This window comes from Polistes dominula, unplaced genomic scaffold (genome assembly GCF_049000335.1).
Source record: "Polistes dominula isolate Pdom_NZ unplaced genomic scaffold, Pdom_raw_medaka contig_20, whole genome shotgun sequence".
Classification (NCBI taxonomy): domain Eukaryota; kingdom Metazoa; phylum Arthropoda; class Insecta; order Hymenoptera; family Vespidae; genus Polistes; species Polistes dominula.
Genome location: NW_028301147.1, coordinates 224,526 through 240,751, shown reverse-complemented (window position 1 = coordinate 240,751; position 16,226 = coordinate 224,526). Strand labels below are relative to the sequence as shown.

General features: G+C 31.8%; 3 protein-coding genes across 8 annotated transcripts in view; 2 read left to right on the top strand and 1 right to left on the bottom strand.

Annotated features, from left to right (window-relative positions):
* Positions 1-81: 81 nt before the first annotated feature.
* On the bottom strand, positions 82-4,310 carry LOC107067444 (uncharacterized). Of its 2 annotated transcripts, none has more exons than XM_015322970.2 (5): positions 3,743-4,310; positions 2,687-3,017; positions 2,484-2,618; positions 2,153-2,404; positions 82-2,070 (listed from the first exon to the last, which is right to left on the bottom strand). In XM_015322970.2, exons 2-5 carry the CDS (start codon positions 2,991-2,993, stop codon positions 1,082-1,084), a joined length of 1,683 nt encoding a protein of 560 aa, XP_015178456.1. In that variant the 5' UTR covers positions 2,994-3,017; positions 3,743-4,310; the 3' UTR covers positions 82-1,081. The 2 variants fall into 2 exon arrangements, with proteins under 2 accessions (XP_015178456.1, XP_015178457.1); XM_015322971.2 differs by lacking the exon at positions 3,743-4,310 and adding an exon at positions 3,365-3,736.
* Positions 4,311-5,193: 883 nt separating this feature from the next.
* l(3)mbt (lethal (3) malignant brain tumor) lies at positions 5,194-15,194 on the top strand. Of its 4 annotated transcripts, none has more exons than XM_015322994.2 (17): positions 5,194-5,260; positions 8,363-8,570; positions 8,955-9,249; positions 9,392-9,631; positions 9,714-10,330; positions 10,441-10,603; positions 10,667-10,838; positions 10,961-11,132; positions 11,235-11,433; positions 11,516-11,733; positions 11,833-12,061; positions 12,147-12,336; positions 12,423-12,544; positions 12,633-13,128; positions 13,216-13,290; positions 13,390-13,702; positions 13,817-15,194. In XM_015322994.2, the coding sequence occupies exons 1-17, from the start codon at positions 5,238-5,240 to the stop codon at positions 13,940-13,942; spliced, it is 3,858 nt and encodes a 1,285-aa protein (XP_015178480.2). In that variant the 5' UTR covers positions 5,194-5,237; the 3' UTR covers positions 13,943-15,194. The 4 variants fall into 4 exon arrangements, with proteins under 4 accessions (XP_015178480.2, XP_015178484.2, XP_015178486.2 ...); XM_015322998.2 differs by having other exon boundaries at positions 5,222-5,444; XM_015323000.2 differs by lacking the exon at positions 5,194-5,260 and adding an exon at positions 7,231-7,311.
* Positions 14,933-16,226, top strand: part of fng (Fringe glycosyltransferase) — a 24,482-nt gene continuing 23,188 nt past the window's right edge. For both annotated transcript variants that reach the window (XR_001475863.2, XM_015323001.2), the window contains exons 1-2: positions 14,933-15,803; positions 15,894-16,154. Coding sequence is in view for 1 of the 2 variants with exons in the window: in XM_015323001.2 (XP_015178487.2) it covers positions 15,375-15,803; positions 15,894-16,154 (690 nt within the window). In the remaining variant the exon portion in view is untranslated. The remainder of the gene's footprint in view (positions 15,804-15,893; positions 16,155-16,226) is intronic.

Below are 16,226 nucleotides of genomic sequence, written 5' to 3'. Positions count from 1 at the left end.
CAAAAATAATACCACAAATAGACAATCATCAATCTTTAAAATCTAATAGGTAAATAGTAGAGGTAAATAAAAGAAAACGAGTTATTACTAAATAGTATTTATTTTTTTTTAATTAGAAACTCTATGATAGTCTTCAAACTAAAAACCTAATTATCTTGATCATCGATCGTAAACGTTTTATTATCATATGAAATTGCGTAAATTAATTAATGGATACTATTTCAATTTCAATACTCATTGTCAGCTAAACTTTATCATCGGGAAGTTCGATAAATATGTATATGCAAATTATTCGCCCGTTATATTTTTTGCATTTTGTACATTTCCGTGTATTTTTTTTTTTTTTTATCCTAAGTAGCGTGTGTTTTTCGATATTACTCGTTTAATCTGCGTCAATAAAAAAAGTCCTTATATATGCATTTTTCGATTCAACGTTTGTCACAACCCTTTGAAAATTTATATACGACTTATCTTTTTTTTTTTTTCTTTTTTTGTTGTTGTTGTTAAAGAATCTCGCAGAGAGACCAAGTTTAGTAATTTGATACAGATATGTACATACAGATAAATAGACGCATACACGCTCATACGATAAGGCAGTCATTTTTGCCACTTGAAATATGTATATTCGGTCAATAAGACAGTATCAACGACAGTGCAATTTCTCATTATTCGCTGTTTTCTCACCTTTTTCATTTCTATGATATTAATCATGAAAAATATAGAGTATCGTTGACACAATTCACAATGATATAGAAATCTAAAGAGTAATTTACCTTACAAGATTTATATCTAACAACTTGTTCTCTTCTTTCGTTTAAAACAAAAAAGAATTTAATAAAATAATTTTTCAAATGAAATGATTTACATGAAAGAACATTTTGGCCGCCAAATATCACTTGTAACACTTCGTAGGCCTATCTTTTTCAAAATTAATGTAGTAACGTACGAAGGTCAACTGTAGCTGGAGAGCAGCTATAAATGACAATGAAGTACTGTATAATATAAGAAGAGAATTATGTATTTATTAGAATATTTAAATTAAAGAATAATGATTAAGTCTAATTGCTACTCTATGTGTACATTATAGATGCCGATTATAATTTATGTACAATTTTAATGAGAAAGGCAATGGTAACTGATGTATCTTTTCTTTCATATATGTCGAAAAAGCATTGCCATCAACGTAATGTCCAAATGTTACATTCTCGTTTGGAATGCTTTCCGCAGGATCGGGATAAGATTTATACATATTCTTTGCAGACTTATTGACCGTGATATCGGACAAATCAACTTCCATGGAATTGAAATCGTCGGTATTCTTCGAATCTGTTTGACTTGTATTTGAACTAGAACTACCATCGTCAGTAGTTAGATTAGCATCTTCTATTATACCGCTATCGGATTTTTCACGTTTCGCTATTTTTTTACGCTGAGTAAAAGATGTCTCTTGTTCGGCTTCGCTGTCGCTGTCGCTATCACTTTCGCTCATATTTATATACGCCTCTGATAAAGATGAGTGCTGTTCTAGAATTTGACTGGATTGCTTTTGCATTTGATCTTGAGATTGGTCGTAACTTGAATTGACATTATTCTCGCTAGTATTGGCTCTTCCAGCTTCGTCGAGTAACGCTTCGCTTTCGGTCTCTTTTCTTTCTTCGTTATTATCGTGATGCAAATCAACGGACGCGACGATATATTGTCCGTCACTATCTTCGTCATTCGATTCCTGCCAATGATTCTGTTGTCTATTTTCACCTAGGTGCGGTTGTATGACAGCTCTTAATAACTGTAAGGTCGTTGTAATGGCTTCTCCAGGATGAGTATCTACGTTGAGCAATAAACGAGCTCTCCCTGCAAATTCTGCATCTTCATCGAAAACCGCTTCATCTGATTCTTCAAAAATAGGTATTACAAAACGTTTCGAGGCACGGGCAGGTAAACTGGATCTTTGTCTTAGCAGTATAGGTTTTCTGGTTTCCAATTCTGTATGTTGTTGCCAGACATTTTCTCTCAATCTATGTCTAATTCTATTACGACATAATTCTTGTAAAGATAATGGATAACATTCCGCTATAAAATATTAATTTTATATATTATTCATTTTTTATATCAATCTATTAGAGACACAAACGTTTAACTTTTGTTTACTTACGCAAATGAAATAAATTTTGTTCCTCGGACGTAGGAATGATCAATGGCGCAAAAGATACAGGAAGCATCGTATGATGTGTCCAAGCATTTTCGTCGACTCTTTGAATTCTAAGTAAATGCTCTTTGAAAGGCATCACTAAAATTCCTCCAATTTTAACATACTGTTTGATAAGTGCCTCATGACTTTCTGGACAAGCTGCACCGCAATACACTCTATCGTATTGTCTGCCAGGTACAATGCTTAAACAGTTTCCTATTAAATCAAAAATAGTCTTAGACAATAGATTTCATTGACGTTATTCTAATCATTATATACTATTATATTATACTACCTTGTACAAATGATGGCTCGCAGAAATCAAACTCATCTAAAGCTAAAGATTTTTGTTTAAATTCTTCTAAACGTTCATACGCATATTTTAGACAATCCTCGTGTAATTCTATACCATGATTTGTCCCATGTTGACCTAAGAAAGATAAAACAATGTAACAAGTTCAATGACAATTAGTCGATGTGATATCATTATTTTCTTACTTAGTATTAGTCCTGCCATTGTACTAAGATATCCAGTTCCTGATCCAAGATTCAGAAAACTCAATCCGGGCTCTAATGAAAGACCTTCTATTACCAAACTGTAGACGCATGGTGCTGACAAATGGATGTTGCCATGCTTCCAAGCAAGATCCTTGTACGCACTTTCTCGATACAAAGATAGGAAGTAATCAGCACGATCAACAGCTCTGAATACCTGCTCAACTTTCTTTGTTCTTATATAACCAGATGTCATTAAATTATCTACCAATTCATCATTGTTTTGTCCACTACTAACGGCACTTCCCATCTTGATAAGACAAGATTTGTTCTTCTGTTTAACAAAGATTATGTTAACAATTAATCATCAAATTATTATGTTATATACCCTGTAACAAGTTATAATATATATATATTTTCACATAAAGCGATAAATGTAATCAAATTTAAAATAGAAAACTGCTCTCAAGTTATGATCGTTTACTGACTTAATCAAATGATATAAAATAATGTACAACTGTAGCAATAATCAAAATACGACTTTCCAAAGTACAAGAAAATAATATAAACGTCCATATATTATCTATTACATATATTTATTCTATATGTAGCATGATACCACATATGTATGCGTTAAGAAGTTATCTTTAAAAATAACCTTACAAATGAAATATACTATACCGATAAATATGAAGCGTTGTCTGTAAGCGTTGCTTAGTAAAAAATATTAAATGTAATATCAAATGCCACAACAATGTGGTTCGCAGTTAATAGAGCTCAAAAAAAAAACTAATAGAATTCTAAATTTATTCTCTTTTTATCGATCGACGTAATGATAATTATACGATAACAGGAATATGTATCTTGGACTTGTTTGTTGTGTTGTGTTCGACATATACATATACTTTTATGATTTAACGAAAAAGAAAACAAAAATAGATGTATCTATTTTTTAAATGGAAAGTTAAAAATACTGCTTTTGAAAGGAATATCATGAAAAAAAGGAATCTACGATGTTAATAATTAACGTACATCTAACGTTATTTCGTTGAAGCTTACCTCTGCCAAAGTGAGAATACAATCCAATGACGAGAGAATAATGGAGTCGAAGCTGTCACTTAGGAAAAAATCAAAACTTAGACTGTCGTGTAAATCTAAACGTTAACATATTATAACGAATATACTTCGTGCTGTATTATACAACAAGACGCGCTATACTGATGCATTGGTGTATACTAACGCACACTTTTATGCTGTTTTGACAAGCGGAAAAGGTGCATGAGTGCGAACAACGTGAATCAGCTGATGGAATAAAATAAATACTAGTTACGCCAATGCGCGCTCTCTATCTTCCCAGTGAGAGAGAGGGAGAAAACCGAGGTAGAGAGAGAGAGAGAGAGAGAGAGAAATCAAATGACGATCCGTCAAATATTCTTCCCTCAAATTAATGTCTTTTTTTCTTTTTAATAATTTCTCACCTTTACATTAAAAAACAATGCAAGACAATCCAAAAAAGATACTTTTCAATTTTGATATTCGTTTTGGACAATTTGCATTTCTAGTTAATTGTTCAAAAATCTCTTATAATTTAATAATTGCATTTATGTTAATCGGCCTATTATAAGCATGTAATATTGTTAAGCGCAGGCGTCAACCATACTAGATGACACTATAAAGAGAGAAAGTTATTAGTAACGTTGAAAGAACAATAAACGAATCAATTTGAATATATATGAATGCATATACTAATTGAATATTATTTCAACTTTTCAACGCTATTATAATTTATTTACTTTTTTTCTCCTGCATAAGTAGTATCTTTGAAATTAGTTGATTTTTTCTATGCTTTAATTTGGTTATATATAGTGCATAAATGATGCGTTGGTGGCGCTCGATAAATTTGAAAAGCGCACGCATTTGAAGGTCGATATTTATATACTTGCACATATATAGATATATATATATATATATATAGAGAGAGAGAGAGAAATATATCTATCTAATAATGCGTATGTATGTGTATTGGGTATTTTTGTTAAATAAGATACTATTAGTCTTTATTTTAATTAGCTGTGTACACGATTTTAATTGAAATCTTATTGATATAGATAAATATCGATCAAAATTTCTATTTACTTTTCTTAACTCATGCACATATTAGAATAAGAAAAAAGAAAAATCGATATAATATCTTAGTAAATATTCATTGCAAATAATACATTTGACTTTGTTCCTAATTTCAGTTTTGTTATTTGCTTTTTCTTATTTTTCTGAATGATGTATATGAATTCATGATCTTGGATAGCAATCGATAATGTTATAAAAAGTGGACAAAGGATGAAAGTACCTAGAACGAAAAGCATCTAGATCAGCATATTTTACTGGAGTAACATTTAATATTTGAGAAATATTTGAAGAAAAGTAAAATACAGCTTGTGGTCTTATTGTTTTACATCTCTGTGGATGGTAACTCGCACAAATGTGAACGAACCTTCGTAGAGCAACATGGGTTGGCGCGCATGCGCATTGTAACTAATATCGTTCCTCCTCACAGATGATGGCGACAGACTTTAAAACGTGAGTTTATAATCATACATTTTCTTCAGTCATTAATGCGTCGTTATAGTGTAAAATATTGCTCTACTATTATGAGATATTGAGTATTTCATAGAGTTTATTGAAATTGAGCGAAACGTGAGCATTGGTAAATACAACGTTAAATTTTCGACTGGATTCGTTAGGTCAACATTCGTTTACTCTCGTAAGTATATGTGTATAGTACATGCGTATATGAAGCTTAGTGTAACTTTGCAGATTGAGCTTTGAAAAGTAAAAATATTCATTAAAATATCGCATAACGAGAGAAAAGAGAAAGCTTGCATGTTTGTTTTAATCACTCTTTCTTTTTTTACCTCCTACTGCATCTTTAACGATAGTACTTTGTGTTTGCATCTATTTTTTGTTTTTAACAGCGTTCATGCATGTACGATCGTAACCATGAGTTTACAACATTGCAATTATTACGATCGATTATTCCTTTATGACTACTCCAACATTTCATTTTAATTTATTTACAACTTGTTTATATATTTTATATGTATATAAATTTATCAAAAGAAAGAGAAAAAGACAAAAAAACATAGCCTTAAAGAAATTTTCTTTCGAGAAAAAAGTCGGGTGAAAATATGAATGTCTTTTGTTTTCATGAATCGTAACATTTTTAACGATATAACTTGATTATAGAATTCATTTTTTTATATATATATATATATATATATATATATATATACCTATGTATATATATAACTTGCATACTTGCATGGTCCCGTGTTAAAATGCATATGCAATTTGTGAACACATGTATGTGTGTGCGTATACCTGTATATATTCTATATATATATTATATAGAATTGTAACATTCCATAATTTAGTTTTGATACTTTTCTTACTACTTTATTTAACATGTTAGTTGAATTTTTTTCCTTTTCAAAAGTCACTAGATCGTCGTATGCCATCTAATGCATAATATTTTTTATGAGAAATCATTAAAATGGGATAATATTATAGTCACGTGTATGCGATATTTCCAACTATCGATACAGGTTACAGCGGTACCTAGTAATCGATAGATGCATTTTTATTACTAATGGCGAACGCACACTTTAGAGGTTATTAAAGCAAAGTTTGTCGCGCGTAAAATAAGTTGACATTTATACTTATAAATTATTTTAACAAGTTAGATTTCGTTTATCTATATACAATAGAATTTATTTGTAGAGTGATTATATCTTTCCAAGTATAATATTGATCTTTAGAATTTACTGTACATTGACGGAAAAGCTTCTTAAAAGTACGACTACTTGAATAAAGTCAAATTTATTTTGATAAACGTAGACCTATGGTCAACCAATTAAACCGCGATAAGAAATCTTACATTTACAATAAGTCGGACTTTACATAGCTTAATCATATATTAATCTTATTTATTATTCCATTTATTATCTTGAATAAAGTCTAATGAACAATTGATTAGATTAAAGTCAATACTTTGCATTTGATTTTCATTAGATGTATTGTCTTTTAATTATTGTTTATTAATATATAGTTATTGATATTAGGATAAATAAAAGAATAAAAGTATAATAACGAATAATAATGTATCGAAAGAGAGCGAATAGGATTGATGATAGATTTACGAATGCGAATAAAGGAACAAGTTGAATTAATGGAATGAGACATAGGTACATATATATTTGAAAAAGTCCTATTTTTTAATCGGTTTTATTATGGAAAGTCTAAGATAATTGTTAAATAACTAACATAGATATATATTGTATCGAAAGATACAATTCGTTGTCGATCGTCGATCATCGATAATCAAATGATTTAGAACTTGGCTTGAAATTGTCCTTTTGCTTGCAATAAATATGTGTGAAGTTAGTTAGGAGGAGAAGGAGTTGACCAAAGTTCTTTGATTGGCTGTTACTCTTGGAACATCACGTGGTATTTGGCGTTCGTAAGGTTAGGTACCGTTAGACTGCAGCGCCATTGATAGTGTCGTTCGAACCTATGGGAAAGTAGCAGTAGTTTAGAGAGACCGAAGCTTGAATGGTATAAAACCTTTGAAGGTAGTACGGATTTTAGTTTAAAATAATGGTGTACGCGATAAGTTTGTTGCTAGTTATCTACAAATGCAATACTTTTGGAAAGATCAGGCTTTAGTGAGAAAGAGATATATATCTTTTGTTAGCTAGTGTTCCTCTTTTGCAGGAATGAAAATTGTGCGTTGTGTTTAGGACGATATAGAATCCGTGCGAATTGAATTGTTAAATTGCTCTTCAAGCGTGTCCAAAGATTTCATTGAGTATTTAAATGAAGAGATACACTTGACACAATAATTATGATAGTACATTAATCACGATTTATAAGTATCACCAGAAACTAATAGATTTCTATTATATTTCCGATATTTCAAAGTGTAAAAGAAACGTAACTATACTCTCCTCGTCATTAATAATTGGGCGCGTATTTCAAATTCTTTTACCGATAGATCCGACGCCCAGTCCATACATATTGTTGAATAGAAAATTTTGTGAATGAAGTGTACGGAGCTGTTACAACGGTACTTACTTCTTCACAACATCAAACTTACTACATATGCAATTTTATCACAATTAATTGGAATTATGTAACTGAAAAAAAATCGAATTTTCTTATAGGAACAATAATTATAATTAGGTATGTCACATTGTGATACATCACTATCATACGTTTGTTAATTAACTCATATTTTCATTGTTATTTTATTTTTTAATCAATTAATATCATTTCTACAGTTATTTTCCTGTTTTCATTTAACTCTTTCGTGCTTGAAAAAGTTGTCTTGAAGTAATTACTGGACGAATAAAACCGATTACAGATATGTTGTACAGATTGATAAATCAGTGGGTGTTATTAACTGTAAACTTTTATTGACAATTCAGTTCCTCGTTTGAATATCATTTGCTCATTATCAAAAATGGTTAAAAGTCAAATCGAATATTTAAGGTGATTAATACAATTTACATGTTATAACAGATTGTACAATTTTAATATACATCAACAAAAATCACAATTTTTTTTTTTATCTGACAAACATTTATCTGTTTATAACATTTTGTTAATTTTCCATTATTATAGAATGGAAGAAGAAATAGTAGTTGACGACTGTGATGATAATAGTATAACTGAGTCCCAACAATTGGACGATTCTTCCACATCAGTTATGCCAGTATTATATATTCAACAGGGCAAAATGCGTTCTGGTCAGACTGCAGCTGCAAATCAAACGCTTGTTTCTTCTACTGCTACTCAGCTGGCTGCCATCATTAATCCCGTTAATAATCAGGTAATTTATTACGTATTATTATAGATGCATCGTTTGCTTTCAATATTCAAAATTATTCATTATTTTTGTAATTGATATATTATATAAGTAGATTTATGCATTAAGCGTTCTACATTTCATTTCTTTACACATACAATTACTTATATATTTATATACACATTTTGATTATATCATGTTTTTTTTTTGTAATAAATCAAATAATTACAAGAAATACATATTGAAAATATTAATAAGCAAGATTGCATATATACGGAGTTATAATTTTCATAAGACATAATTAATACCGTAATTACATAATTTCTATCATTTTGTGTAAATCTGTGTTTATATTCCAATAATTCTAGGTGAACGTATTTTTAACATACAGTTTTAAATATATTTCAGATTGTTAGTGGACAAAATAAAGTATTTATACAGAGTCCAGGTCAAGTTACTACTTCGCAAAACAAGCAACATATTGTAATTCATCGTCCTGTTAATACAGTCAATACTACAAACACTGCACAAGGACAAAAACATATATTGCTTAGAAAATCTAATACATCTACTGCGCAGATCGTACCCCTAAATACTTCTCAGGGAAATCAGACGAATTCGCAGTCAGGAAAACATACATTTGCATATCTTGGGACTCTTATCAAACCAAATAAATCACGCGAATCTGTCGTGATCCCAGCAGGTGATTATTTATTTAATATAGTTTTAAGTTTTATATTATACTTATTTATTTGAATGCTTGTGCGTGTGCGTGTGCGTGTGCGTGCGCGTGTGCGTGGGTGTAAGAACTGATTTTATGTAATTTGAACTTTCTTAAAATATAGGAGCTTTAACGACTACTCAAATAACTAAACCTAAGTTAGTTATTGCCCCAGTTATATCACAATTGGCGCAGACATCAACAAGCACGACTGCTTGTTCGCAAAGCCAACCATCTAAACATATGACAAATCTGCTATTACCAGTAAGCATTCCCCAACAAAGTGGTTCTGCCAAATCCAGTATGTTTAATTTGAAGATCAATAATGGTCAAATCAGTACCGATAGCAAGGGAACGATTACAGGTAACATTATATTTTGATCCTATATTTAATATGATATTTAGAAAAATATTATACATGATTTCAATTTCATTTAATATTTTAGTATTACGAGAATCAAAAACTACCAATTCTGCAACGCATCCACCACCGTTACATCCAATTGCAAAAATGAGCTTATTAAACGCGAATAAAGGAAATAACAATTCTACAGATAGTATCAAAATTACAGAAAATCCAGATTCAGCAGTTATTACGCCTATTCCTAAAAAGGACGATACTATTATTCCAGAAAAAAAGAGAAAGACTATAAGTAATATTTTAAGAGCTTCTAATGAAAAGCGATTGAAAAAATATAAATCGTCGCAAGAAACCATGGCTGATGTGACTTATGCGCTTAGTAGTCCTGAATCAGAACAAGATAAAGATAAAAAAGTACAGAACGATGATGATATTACTTTGATTAAAGTCATTCCTAGCGAAGAAAAATCAATGAAATTAAATACGACGAGTATAGACGACGATATCAAAATAGAAATAATTAAAACTCCTACAAGTTGTACAGTCGAACCCGTGTTGGAAAATAAAAATGAAATGAAAATGAATCATGATGATATGAAAGAGCTGTTTAATGTCTCTCAGCAAAACGATTCCAATTTCGACGCTACTAAAGTATTAGATTGGAAAGATGGTGTAGGAACTTTGCCAGGAAGTACATTGAAGGTAATTTTTATAAATACAATATTTCTATTCTATACAGTCATTTCTTATATAACTCAATTGTCATCATTTTTTCAATATTATGTTATTAATTGTATTCATTGTTTCCTCAGTTTTGTATGAATGAATTGGGGATAATTGAAGTTGTCGAAGATGGTGAAACAATTAAGCAGACTAAAGATGGCAATATTGGTGATAAGGAAAATGTATGTTTAATGCAAAATTCTTCAAAATCCAGTCCTGTTATAACCAATAATGCCATTAGTGAGAAAAAAGGTAAGTCAAAGTAATTTTATTACTCGAAGATATAGTTTACTAATCGAAAAAATTGTTGAACAGCGGAAGATCGGAAAACTAGGACTTTATCTGCTGATACAGTCTATCATTGCGAGGGTTGTGGTTGTTATGGCCTAGCTGCAGAATTTGAGAGTCCAATATCTTGCAGTCCAACATGTACAGATCTAATAGAATCTAAGAAACAACCTTCAATGCGAAAAGAAAAAGACCTTAAGTATGTATTACAATTTATATTGGTAATTTTATCATTTGAACGATTTATTAAATCACATTGTTATTAATTCTTTGTCTTTTCATTTGTTTTTTTTTTTTTTTTTTTTTTTTTTTTTTTTACAGAGATTTGCGTGTAAAACGTAAACGAAAAAGATTGTTACAAGAACAACAGCAAGCTAAAGAAATGGAAGAAAAATTGCAGGAGAAGATTAAATCTGAAACAGACGAAGATACAAAAGATACCATTGGCGCGATGGATGACGAATGCCAAGGAGATTTTTCAGAATCATCTAAGGTACAAAATAAAACTTAAAATTCATTTCTTTTTTTTTTTTTAACTTTGAAATCATTTCTTTGCTAAGCATCAATTGAAACGATTTTATTATTGTTCATACAGTATCCATGGCAAACTGGGAAACTTGGTTTTTCTTGGCCTAAGTATCTTGAGCATTATAAAGCCAAATCTGCGCCAGTGAAATTATTTAAAGATGCATTTCCATATGGAAAAAATAACTTCAAACCCGGAATGAAATTAGAGGGAATAGATCCTGAACGTCCATCTCGTTATTGCGTTCTTACAGTAGTCGAAGTAGTAGGTAAGTAATTAAGACAATTATAATTGAATTAATAAATAATAGTATCGCGAGTAGTTCAACCTATTTTCAATGATTTTTTCAGGATATAGAATACGTTTACATTTTGATGGTTACCCAGAAAATTATGATTTTTGGGCTAACGCGGATAGCATGGATATTTTTCCAATTGGTTGGTCAGAAAAAAATGGACATCGTCTTGATCCACCAAAAGGCTATGTATCTTCTAATTTCAACTGGAATGCCTATCTGAAAATTTGTAAAGCTACTGCAGCTCCAAAAAATATATTTTCCAATAAAAATGTAAGTATACGTACTTATGTATGCACGTTTGTTGTTTCATCAATTTTATTATTAATGTGGAATAAATTAAATAATATTTCTTTATATTAACTATTTTAGTCCGTTTTTCCAACTGGATTTCGTTTGGGTATGAAACTGGAAGCAGTCGATCGTAAACACTCATCTTTAGTTTGTGTAGCAAGTATAGCAGGTTTAATGGATTCTCGGATATTAGTTCACTTTGATTCTTGGGACGAGGTATATGATTATTGGGCAGATGCAAGTTCACCTTACATTCATCCCGTGGGATGGTGTCATCATAATGGACACAGTCTTACTCCTCCCAACAGTAAATATCTATACCAAATAATACTTATTTTTATATCACGCTTGTCTGCATCAATGTATAGTAATAAACAATTGATATTTTGTAGATTATAAAGAACCCAAGAACTTTACATGGGACACTTATCTAAAAGAAACTCGTTCTATGGCAGCACCGGCGAGAGCTTTCAAACAACGACCACCTTGTGGATTTAAACGTGGTATGAAATTAGAAGCAGTTGATATAAGAGTTCCACAACTTATTAGAGTAGCCACTGTCGAAGATGTGAAAGATCATATGTTAGTATTCCATGTCTGTTTTATTATAATGAAATAATTAAACATTTGAGATAGCGTTTAATTAAATCTTTAACTTATCTTCCTAGGTTGAAAATACGTTTTGATGGTTGGCCAGAGAATCATGCTTATTGGGTCGACGATGATTCCCCAGACATACATCCGATGGGATGGTGTTTAAAAACTGGACATCCATTGGAAGCACCATTAAGTAAGATCTATATATATGATTTTTATGTTTACTATAAACATTGTAGCACAACGTAAAGATTATATACTAATTTTGTTTTGTTCAATAGCACCAGATAATCCGAATGATAAATCAGAATGTGGTACGTATGGATGTCGTGGTATAGGACACGTAAAGGGTCCTAAATTTGCTACACATAATTCACCATCTGGCTGTCCTTATTCACCTCAAAATTTAAACAAAAATAAGACCTTATCAGATAGATTAATCACAAAAAATGAAATCAGTTGCGACGTCGATGAAGAGTCGCCGCAGGAAAGAGTAGCAAGAGTCGATAAAATTGAAAAAGTGAAAATAGAAAAGCCTGAGAAGATTGAAAAGCTTGAAAAGCTTGAAAAGTTGGAAAAAACTGAAAAGTTGGAAAAATTGGAAAAGCTCGAAAAGCTCGAGAAGCCTGAGAAAATAGAAAAAATAGACAAAATAGACAAAATGGAGAAACTTTCTTTCTCTGAAGAACGACTCTTAAAGACTGAAAAAGATGTGAAACAAGAGGATGGAGATTCCGATAAAAATGACAAGTCTGAAAATTCGGAAAAATCTGAAAGGTAAATATTTCGTTTGTTTATATGAATATTTAATTTTTACTTTAATTTTCAAATTTTTTACTTATACTTTTCTTTTTTTTTTTTTAGATCAAGCAAGTCGAAAACTCTTCACAGCGATGGACAATCCGACGATGAGGAAGTTTCGAGGAAACGTAAAAAAAGGTTCGTCGTTATATTTTCTTCTTCAAAATCCATTAAAGTCTAAGTTAATGTATAATCGTTTAATGCAAATTATTAATAATCTTATTCTATCTTTTGTAGACGACAAATTTCTGATGATTCTATATATACTCTTTCAAATTCTACATACGGTGATACGGTATTAAATACCACACAATTTGGTGCTGTTATGCCAGATAAACAATTACGTACAGAATTATACCAATCGGTCTACGATCCTGGTTATCATCCTCTACCAGACGCACCGCACATATGGGCAAAACATAGTACCGTCTTAAACAGAGTAGTTTCTCAACAGAATACAAATCCTCGACGCTGGTCGAATGAAGAAGTTATTAAGTTTATTCAAAGTGTCCCAAATTGTAAAGAAATTGCTAATATTTTTAGAAAACATGTAAGTATATTTTATACATTTTCTAAAGTATCTTACAAATGACACTTCAAATTCGTTTAATTGTTATTTATTATTGTTATACGTATTAATTGTTGTTCTTTTTTCTTTTTTTAGAATATCGATGGAGAAGCATTTTTAATGCTGACGCAAGAAGATTTGGTATCGTTGTTAGGTTTACTCTTAGGACCGGCAATAAAGCTATATAACAGTATAGTATTGCTACGTCGGAGAGCCACGTGAATATTTTGTCGAAAGAAGAATCAATGAAGTGGCAAAGAAAATATTTCTTATTAAAGAAAAGAGTGAGATAGGGAAAACTGATGTTTAAATGAAATTAATTATTCATTGATCAAGTTTTCCCAACTTTTTAAGCAAATCTTTTCCATTTCATTTTGTAATTGACAGATATTTATTTGTGACATAGTTTATTTAATTTTTTTTTACAAACAATTCGAAATTGAAATATTTAACTGTGACTAGCAAGAAAAGAAACCGAATGAATCTTATTCTTGCAATTTGGATCGATTATGGGGTATCAAGTATATTCATACTCAATTTGAATATCTATTCATGACTAGTACTTATAATTGTCCAATATAATTTTTTTTATATTACCAACCGAATTCGATCATGTACAAATGTAAATATAACTATCTTAATAATTAATTATTATAATAAGAATAAGACTAAATTATTCATCTTAATTTTGTTATTTCGACCTTAATGTTTTCATTATTTTCACTGTATTTTAAATCCGTCAAAGTTACCGATAACAGACCACGACATTACCGACAACTTTGTCGAAGTTATCGCGATTACCAAACTATTGCGATTTTGTTCAAAACTTGACAGGGTGATGGCAGCACTGTTGACTATAGTATTCTATATATTGCGTATATGTGTAATAAGTAAAATGTTATATTAATTAATCAATTGTAATCGAAATCCTTGAACAAATGTTCTAATGATGGAAATGAAACAATGTAAAAAAAAATAGTAAAAAAATGATATTTTGAAACTTGTTAAAATCGATATATTGTAAAGACAGATATTTGTAATCATCGTAAAATAGCGCGCGCTCGGCCCCTCCTACCAATGTAGGAAAGTTTCCCCCCTCTTCGGCGGTGACGGTGGTAGCGGCGACGGCGGCAAGGGGATGTTTACGGTTTAGCCATGGGGACGACCGTCATGTGTTTCAGTCAGTCGGGGACTTTTAGTCCGCGTGCATCTTTCCGTCATTTGTTTTTGCTTTGTGACATTTTACCGTGTCTCTCAAATTTCATTATTTCTGATAAAATAAGAAATAAAATAAGAAATAAAATAAGAGATAAAAAAAAGTCGCGAGCGTTTTTAATAGCTTTCTATAATAAACTTATAATGTGTTGATCGTGATGAAATATTAACGGAGAAAAAAATAAGACAGAAGAAGACCATGTGCTTATGTACCATATATTTACTAGTTGTTATATGAATCGAAAAGTGTGAATTTGAATTGCGGCGTAAACATAAATAAATCTAAGTTATTAGTGGTGCGTTGGAAACAGCGAAGGAGGAGATGGCGGCAACAAGATAAGATAATGGGACTTTTCACGACTAATTGCAAGACCACGAGGAAAACGAAGACGAAGACGAAGTCGGGGAGAAGGAGAGGTGATTTTTTTCAAAGTGTGTTATGTCCTGCGTGCTTTCGTCGACGGGACGAAAGGAGGAGCGCGATGCAGGCTGGTGTTTGTCGTTGAGAAACGACCGAACCAGCAGACAACGAAGGAGTAGCATCGTCGAGGTGTTGGTGGTGGAGAAGAAGGAGGGGACGGAGGGGGGCGAGGGCAAGGGTGGTAAAAAGGAGGAGGAGGAGGAGGAAGAGGAGGAAAAGGAGGGTGACGAGGGTGGCGAGGGCGCCGCCGATGTTGTCGGTGGTTCCTCGCAAGGTGTTTGTTGTTATTCACCCTCGTACGAAATGCAGAAAAGCCCGTGTATAAATAATATCGTTGATGCAACGAGGATTGCTCGTTCCGTTCCAACGAGACGAACCCTGCAAGCTTTGATTTTCATCCTTGCTACCGTCTATGTCACCATTCTCCTCTTTCAGAGGAAAACTCAGGTTGGGACCATTTTCAATTGTTTTCTTTACCTACTCCGAAAGATCGAATGCTTTCTGATAACTTGCCAATTGATCATTTTCTCTTTACAGCTGGTCGAAGTGTTAAACACCGAGATTAATGGTAAAAACGAAGCGGTGATCGAAGTATCGAGGAGAATCGTTATCGAGGAAGGAGGAGGAGGAGGAGGAGGAGGAGGATCGACTATGACCCTACCAGTCGCTACGGCTACGATCGTACCCTTCTCTACAAATCTGGATGACGTGTTTTTCAGTGTCAAAACTACCAAGCACTATCATCGTTCCCGTTTGCCGGCAATCATCGACACATGGTTTCAATTTGCCAAGGATCAGGTAGGTTTGTTGTTTTTTTGTTTTTGTTTTTGTTTTTGTTTTTCGTAGCAAGGAGTTGTTGCTGGGAAAAGG